General features: G+C 37.3%; 1 protein-coding gene across 4 annotated transcripts in view; it reads left to right on the top strand.

Moving 5' to 3' along the window:
- Positions 1 to 9020, top strand: part of PTPRZ1 (protein tyrosine phosphatase, receptor type Z1) — a 168653-nt gene that overhangs the window by 97641 nt on the left and 61992 nt on the right. For all 4 annotated transcript variants that reach the window (XM_006756827.2, XM_006756826.2, XM_006756825.2 and 1 more), the window contains exon 8: positions 36 to 186. In XM_006756827.2, the coding sequence (XP_006756890.1) occupies positions 36 to 186 (151 nt within the window). The remainder of the gene's footprint in view (positions 1 to 35; positions 187 to 9020) is intronic.

The following is a 9020-nucleotide window of genomic DNA, read 5'->3' as shown; positions in this document are numbered from 1 at the left end:
ATGTTAAAGTACCTGTTAAATTATCTTCTTTTTAGTTGGCTGTTTTCTGTGAAGTTCTCACCATGCAGCAGTCTGGTTATGTCATGCTGATGGACTACTTACAAAATAATTTTCGAGAACAACAGTACAAGTTTTCCAGGCAGGTGTTTACCTCTTACACTGGAAAGGAAGAGATTCATGAAGCAGGTATGTATTGAAATATAATTTTTCTACAACTCACAGATTCAGTTTCGTAGGAGATAATTGTGGTACAACGGAAAACAACAATTTTTAGAAATATATTGATTATTAGCTTTGTAGCTTTAAACAAACTAACGTCTCTAAATCTCAGTTACCACATTCATAAAATGGCAATTTAAAATATCTGTTCTTCCCCACGTGAATATTTCCATTTTGCAGGTGAAGAACGGTGAGATTCAGTAAGGCAGTGATTTTTCTAAAACACACAGCAGTAGATGGCAAAGCTACAGACACAGCTCTGAAGTCACTTGATGGAATTGGTACTAAGAACTCTAAAAGAGAACTGAACAAACAACCAAGGTGTTCAGAGCATGGGGCGATCACATCCAGTTGGGGTGATCAGGGGAACCCCAGTGAGAGAACTAAATTTGAGCTGAGCCTTGACGTGTGGTTTTGTTTTGGTTTGTTTGTTTGTTTCTGAGGTAGATCAATCATTTGTTTCAACAAGGATGTTTAAATTAAATGTGTTAAGTTGACATTGGTTAAGAAGATGATGTAGGTTTCAAGGGTACATTTCCATGATCTTGCATCTTGTGCCCACCACCGAAAGTCAAAATCTTCTGTCACCATATATTTGGGTTTTAAGGTGTTCATCTTAGTGTTGGCAGCTCCTGGAATAAGAGCTAACGCCTGGTAGGGATGGAAACTAAATGGGCTGAATTATTCATGAAAAATTAGTCTTTTCCCCAGTTGGCTTCTTTGGAGGGAAGAACTGTCTTGTCAGGCAGTAGAGAGGACGCCAGGGAGCATCTCCGCAGTGACCTCCCTGAAGCCAGTGCAGCAGTCAGAGCCTTTGGAAATGCCCAGAGGACACAACCAGTTGCATCTACTGACGTGTCCTATTCATTTCACCCTTTGAATGGACTAGTTCATGAAGGAAATAGTTGAAGTGGCCTTTGCTTTGGGGACTTAAAACCTTTCCAAGTACATGGTCCTCTTTGATCTCGGCCCTGCCATGAATTTTTGGCCATGTATAACATTAATGCAATAATCATCTGCTTTTGAAGATTAGGCATTAAAATGGCATGCTTTAATGTGCTATTTGTGAGCCTTGTTTATGCTCTAACCACACAAGAAAAAAAAACACAGCACAAGACAGCAATGACGAATAGCTGCATTTAATGTTACATTAAGTTTCAAATTAAATTGCCCCAAAGTGAGGAAATTTAATTATATTTCTACTAGCAACACTAAATACTATAACATCCTGCCTGGTAAATAATAGACAATTGATTAGAAAAAAAGGAGCTGGATTTAACCATTTCCTTTTCTAAAATACAAATGACCAAATAAAAATTTTAAATAAATGTATTTCTGTCATGTAACTTTTATCAATTATATGCTATTAAAACCCTTCCATACCATTTGCCATTTTATGGTAGGTCCTGTTTAATACTAACTAGTCTCAGTGCGTTCTCCTCCCCATCTAGCTTCCTTCTTTCATTCTGAAGAGGGCAGACCCCATCTCCCAGGCTGCACTTACACATGCTCTTTCCTGTTCATGGCATGTTCTTCCTGGCTGTCTTCACTCATTGGTCTTCTCATTCTTCAAAACCAAGTAGACCGTTGCATCCACTGGAGAGCCACTCTGACCCCACCGCCATCCCCACCAAGCCTAGCTCTGGCCGGGGCACAGGACTGTGCCCTGGTGGAGGTGCTGTGCCCACAGAGTAACAGATGAATGATGTGCGTCTGAAGTTGTGTGATGGGCCCCAGTGTGCCTATTCTCTGCGCATCCAAACCTCATAGCAGTTGGCATAGAATGATAATTGTCTGTTTACTCATGAAGGAAGTAGCTAAGTTTTTCACCTCTTTACCTCTATTGCTGAGCTAAAGTGCAGCTCTCGTTCACCAGACATCTAGCAAATGACTAAAAGAATTCATCTCCATATAGTGCAAATATGGCGGGTTATACTTCATGGCTGTCTATTGCACCATTTAACATGTCGACACATATATAGATCTGATTTAATGTGGAACGTTGTTGTTTCCACAGTTAAATGATGGAGTCCAAAAGTAATCCATAAAAACAGTAATCCACCATGTATTGTGTGAATCAGTGGCCTTATTTTCCAGTTTGGAAAGAAGATATTAAGTGCTTTGTCCAAGTTCATAGAACTATAAAGTGCTGAATGAGTATTTGAACTCAGCTCCTCTTGATTTTAAAGACTTCCAAAGCCTTCTCCACAATGCTTCATATTTATAAGGGAACATAATTTCTGCCTCTATAATTTTATAATAAAAACTGATTACCGTAATGACATGAAACGTTTCAAAAATAGTATTACCTTTGTCCACAGACGGTAACAGCTGAATTCTCACTTGTTCCATCATGAGTGCTAGTGTTCAACAAGCTCCTATTATCATCTGCCTTGTGCATATTCCTGTGATGGTTGTTTTCTTAATCAATACACTACTGCCTGTCTACTTTCTTGAACTGAATTTGAGAATAAGAATTGAGGTTTGGCCCTAACCGGTTTGGCTCCATGGATAGAGCGTCGGCCTGCGGACTGAAGGGTCCTGGGTTCGATTCTGGTCAAGGGCATGTACCTTGGTTTCGGGCATATCCCCAGTAGGGAGTGTACAGAAGGCAGCTGATCGATGTTCTCTCTCATCGATGTTTCTAACTCTCTATCCTTCTCCCTTCCTCTCTGTAAAAAATCAAGAAAATGTATTTCTTAAAAAGAATTGAGGTTTGCATTTATGTTCAGTACTTAATTTTTATCATATTTAATCTGATAGTAAGTTTTTATTAAATATTATTTAAAAATAGGAAATATAGATAAACACACAGAAGAAAAAAAATATTTTACAATATTACCACCCAAATATAATTGCTATGAGGATTTTGGTGAATATCATTCCAGACCTTTTTCTTAAAAATACATTATTATTTCTCACAGAAATGAAATTGTACTACATACATATCTGTTTATTGATGTTTTTATTCCATGATATAAACATTCTGTTAATACACCATTTTTATGTAGTATTGCATTGTAGAGTCATAACAACTTACTAATCCAGTTTCTCAGTTCTGGATATTTGGGTTACATTTATATATTTTGCCATTATAAATATCTAACATTCTCATTTTGACCAAGAGAGAAGTAAGAGTTGGCATGAAAATGGTTAAAATTCGCTCTCCATCGATGCATTGTAGAAAAATACATTCTGCAAAACTACATTGCAAATAATTGCAAAACCCACATGAGGTCTGTATATCCATGTAAGCCCCTTCAGCGTAGAGGTCCAGTTCATCCACCTCTGCATTCAGAGCAGGAATTCAGTAAGACTTTGTGCGTGAACACGTCTTGCCAGAACTCAGTCCTCATTTGTGCATTTTTTATGTGGAGCTGCCATTTACTAGAAAGGCATGTCTTTTGGGCACCATGGAATGCACAGTGGCTTTCTAAGAATCACAGAATTTAGGAGAACCATTGGAACCTGAAGGAGTAAGTAAAAGCAGTCTTTTAGATAATGAGGAATATGTGTAACCACACAGACAGGGCGTGAGTGCAAAGTAGGTGAAGTTCAACTTTGTCCCCTGCCTCCCAGGTGCCAGGTGCTTCCCTACTGCCCTCGCAGCCCCTGGCAAGACTCCCACTGAGAAGCGGGCCTGGGAAAGCAGTGGGAAAGACGTCTTTAAAGTCCAGTAGGCTCTTGCTTTCAAACCCCAGTGCCAACACTTATTAGTTACACAAAAATTGTCAATTTACTAAAGCCTCAGTTTCTGCACCTAAAAAATGAGTTAAAATGCCAGCTTTGTAGGGTTGTTGTGGGTTTTAAATGAACAAAAGTTTGCAAAGCAGAGCAGTCCTTTGAACATAATGTGCTCCAGACGTATAGCTACTACTAGAGGCCCGGTACATGAAAATTTGTGCATTTGGGGGGCCCCTTAGCCCAGCCTGCACCCTCTTGCAGTCCGGGAGCCCTTGGGGGATGTCTGACTAAAGGCTTAGGCCCACTGTATGGCATACTATTCAAGTTTTCCATGTTTAAGGGTTTTGTTTGTTGAATAGAATTATAAATGCACTTCATCGGCTTGCATGGTAATATATTTAATGATGCTTTTCAAGGGAAAATGGCAATACAGGATGGTCTTTATCCCTTAATGTTGTATTTGAGCAATGAGAAATTTTCTATAATTTCCTGAAAAATGTCACGATGAATTATACATCAGCAGACTTACCTTCTTAAAAGTCAGCAGTAGTTATAAATAGCATTCATTAATGTCACATGTCCGTTGACACTATATACGGAAAAATGACATGAGACTTCTTAGAAGATTATATATTACAAATCAAACTGTTGATGAAGTGCCTGGGCTCCCCAAGAGAAGCCTGACTGAATTATGGAGAATTTAAAAGATTTCTCTTGGCTACTTATCTCCAGTGAATGCTGTAATAACGTAGAGGTACCAAACAGTGACAGATCATTTCGAGTTATTATTTGTCACAGTTGTGGCCATGTTTACATTAGCTTTATTAAGATCTGCTACTCCCTGAGGGGAAATCGCAACCTTACTATTGTCTTCTGGGTCTGTGAGTCTTTCAGCTCCTCTCACAATTGTCATGGGTTGTGTTAAAGGGCACCACACTTCAAGTCAGCGTAAAAGAACTGGGTAAAACTTAGTGACATCGCAGGCAACTGTGACATTTTCTCTGCCCCTCCCCCAGAATCCCCATCTGTCTTGTCACCTTCACTCATAAGCCCTGGAGCTAAGCCTGCACCTTCTCCCTCAGGGCAGACTGCCCTTCCCTCCAGGGTGGGCGCATGAAGCAGCAAAGCAGGAGACTCCTCCCTCCCCTTGACCATCTGCAGCAACTTGCTCGATTAGCTGAGAGATGTGTCAAGCCAGAGAGTTGTCACTTCTTTTCCCTCATTTTTTTTTGTTTTCTCATGACACTCAGTGCTTTGCTTATTAATCTTTCATACTTGTTCTCCAAGTCATGCACATCCCTACATGTGAGATATTCGCCCTTCATATAGATTTATCTAAGTTATGGGAGGATAAATGACTCCCTGTCAGCTAAAAGTTTGTGAAACTTTTACAACTTCCAGTGAGAAAAATGTGTGGTTTTGAAAATCACAACCTAATTTGGTCTACATGGTATATTTTTACAAGTTTATTTTTATTCTTCTCTAAATGGAGTCCAGGACTAAGAAACTAAAAACAGCCATTGTATTTTATAGCTTACTAGCTATAAGGGTTAGAGGCTACCATAGGAACAAGCTTCTCAGAGGCAGGGACAGCATCGCCTGTATTTGTATGTTAAGAGAGCCTGCTATCGAGTGGATGAGAATTTAATGTTAAAAATAAGTGTTTAAGTGAGAACATGTATTGCACCCTGAAAAGGAGGACTGCATCCTCATTCTTTATATGTGAGCATCCTTTGCATTTCTACCAAAGCAGCTGCTGTACTCTACGTGACTTGACATGGACCACAGGATTGCCAAGGGCAAGGGCTTATAGAAACCAGATTCTCATTCTGGGCCAGTGCTCCTTAAAGTAACCAGGGCTCCTGTAACTAGGCTCAGATCACATGTATTTTGTGGAAAGATATCGGGGAATGTGATTCGGTCCTGCTGTAGGAACTGGGACCTCAACATAGTTCTGAACTTCCCATAATAGAGGAAATTAATTACATTTTTATTACTACTTTATTATATCAATTGGTAGCCTGATCTGGAAAACCCTTCTTAATTTTAAATCCAGATAATATGCTTTGTAGAGTGAGTATATGTCCTTCTGATAAGATAATTAAACTAATTTCAATAAGAAATATAATGAAAACCTGGATAATTTAGTGCAAATTAAAAACTCATTTCATGGTAATTACCAGTTTTATGCTTGAACATCAAGTAGTATATGCATATGGAATTAACTAGATTGTTATTTAAAGATTCTGTCCTACCTTATAGAAGGGCAGTCCTTTGGCAAAATCGCAGACTACAAATAGAAGTACGGGCCTTCTCTTTTGAATACATCCTGAAATATATATATTTTTTCCCCATAAAAGCCTGTATTTCAATATCTAAAGTACAAGATTGGGCTGTAGCTTTGTAACCTATTATTAAGTTTTTGATTATCAATAAACAAAGGGAACCCTGGCCAGGTGGTTCAGTTGGTTGGAGTCTTGTCCCTACATCAAAAAAAGGCTTCCGGTTCGATCCCCAGTCAGGGCAACGGCAATCAATGTTTCTTTCTCAGGTTGATGTTTCTCTCTCTCCCCCATTTCTCTCTCTAAAATCAATTTAAAAAACACACATATCCTCCAGTGAGGATTAAAATTTTTTTTAAATAAACAAAGACAGTGTTGTTAACATACATTTATAATTTAAAAATAGGTGGACTTATTTTTTAATTACCAATAGGCTCTTATAGATCGATAAATAAGAAAGCAAATCAATGACGACCTAATGACAAGTATAGCTTTCGTTTTTAGAATTCTTTTTACCAATGTTGATTCTTAAAATATGAAGCATCTGTGATTTCTACTATTATTAAGTCGAGATAAACATAGACATCTGCCCAAAGAAGTTTTTGCTGTTTAGAGAGTAGTCATTTGGGTACTTTGCAGTCGTTTGGGTATTTATATTTTTCTCAAGCAATTTTTATGATTTCTGTGCATATGCAAAATTTATGCATTTTAAGATTAATTTGGGGGGGGGGGAGAGAATATTTCACTTTAAATCATTCCCATATTCTAAAACCTGGGATTGAATTTTTAGGACAAAATCTACAAATGATATTGTCTAGAATCACTTTTGTCCTTCCAAAAGAAACTTAGGAATCATTACAAGCAAAACTGAGGAATCTTGTTCCTACAATGATAGTTTATGTGAGTAGCTCACATATGTTTTGAGATGATTTGATGGTCTTCTGCCATCTAGTGGACACTAATAGAAGTGTCACTAGGTAGAGTAAAGATAATATAGTCTGGACCTAAATTAGAATATATTTTCTTATTATGAATTCATGTTTTATGATAATAGAAGAATCCTATTCTTATTCCCAAAGGAACATTTCACCCTAATTCCCTAGTAAACAAAAAATAACTTCATAGTTTTTACAATAATAAATCCTGTCTCTAACTCATATGAAGTTATTCATGCACTTATTTATACAAAGTATATATTTTTATATTTTCCTGAATCATTCATATTCCATTACTAGCATAGTGTACATTTGCTGAAATTGTTAATACTAAGTACTGTATGTAAAACTTTTCAATTTATAAGGCCAATTGTTAGTTTTGGGTGCCCTCCTGTGTTCATGAGATAAACTACAGACTTGTACAGAGATGAAGACTTGGTGACAATGCTATTAAGGCACATTTTCATTGAATCCTTGAAATATTTCTTGGAGCAGTGACAATTGGGTGACTGGAGTCGACTGCATGATCTTAGCCAGATGCTTTGTAACTTTAAGTATTTCCTGAAAACAAAACCCAAGTTTTGTGAGCTTATTACTTAATCCCGGGTCTTAGTGACCTCTCTCTCTCTGTCTTTGCAGCGCAATCTGGTCTATGAAGAGATATAGTTATTACTTTGCTTAATTTGTACAACATAAAATTTTATAATTTTCATTCTCACAATTAGCTTAAACTAGCACATTATGAATGTGTTCCAGAAAGTATCAGAGTCCCAACTCTTTCTGTTGGGACTAAGTATTTGACACCATTCCCAGCATAGGCTTGAATTCTATTCTAAGTGCTTGAAAGATTTTCAAAATATTTTTTTTTTCAGATGAGATAAGCAAACTTTCTAATTCCATGAAATTAATTGCTTAATCAATTTATTGTGCCAAAGTAGGATTTTTTGTTAGCAGATCTGAAAAATACTGAAATGATTGTTTTACTTGTTCTCCTATGGTTTTCTCTGGTGTGAAATTTTTAATTATTTCAAGGATTTTCTGTCAACAAAATGTCCAGTAGTAGACCATATTTTATAATTGAAATTCTCCTCGTCCCAAGCTAAACACATTTGTCAAGTACCTAACAAGAGACATAAAGGCATCATAAATTTGTAGATGTACTTTGTACATTTGTTTCCAAAAATAATGCCAAATATTCAAGGTAGCATTTTAGTCAATCTAGAAATAAAAGGCTATGGCTTTTATGTTTATAATCTGCTAGAGAAGTTAAGAAAGACCAGTTCAGAAAAACAATATAAGAGAAAATGCAATTAATCCAGTAGTAAAACCAAGCAGACAAATGACACAGATCACTTCAGCAGAAGTCAGAGCATTTGGCCTAGAACTCTCCTGAATGGAAATGTAGGACCTGAACAACTAGAGATAGGTGGGAAGGAAGAAGTATTTCTAGACAGGAAATGGCATAAACAAAAGCTCTGCAGCAAGTAAGTATAACTCTTTACATTCTTTTGAAATAAAATACAAAAAAATCATATATATATTATGCTAAGTGTCCGACCATCCAGGTAATAACATCATGTAGCAATGCCTGCCTTCCTCTCCCTAGCGACAACTAGCTTCCTTGCAGTTTCTTCAGTCCAGGAACATGACTTGCTTTATAGCCAGATGGAAACATTTCACATTTTAACCAAATGTCTGTGAAGCATTTTCCTATGCCTCATCTCATTTGATCCTCACAGAAGTCCTAGAGTAGGTAGATAGGAGACTCAGTGGAATCCTATTTTCATTAGCCAGAAAATGGAAATTTAGGAAGCTTAGACACATGACCCAACTGAAAAGAAGTAAGAAATGGTGGACCTTGAAAATGACTTCAGGTTTACTCACTGTGCAGAATATACTC

The sequence above is a fragment of the Myotis davidii genome, unplaced genomic scaffold (assembly GCF_000327345.1).
Source record: "Myotis davidii unplaced genomic scaffold, ASM32734v1 scaffold654, whole genome shotgun sequence".
Lineage (NCBI taxonomy): Eukaryota > Metazoa > Chordata > Mammalia > Chiroptera > Vespertilionidae > Myotis > Myotis davidii.
The sequence above is the reverse complement of the archived record's forward strand: the minus strand, read 5'-3'. Positions and strand labels throughout refer to the sequence as shown.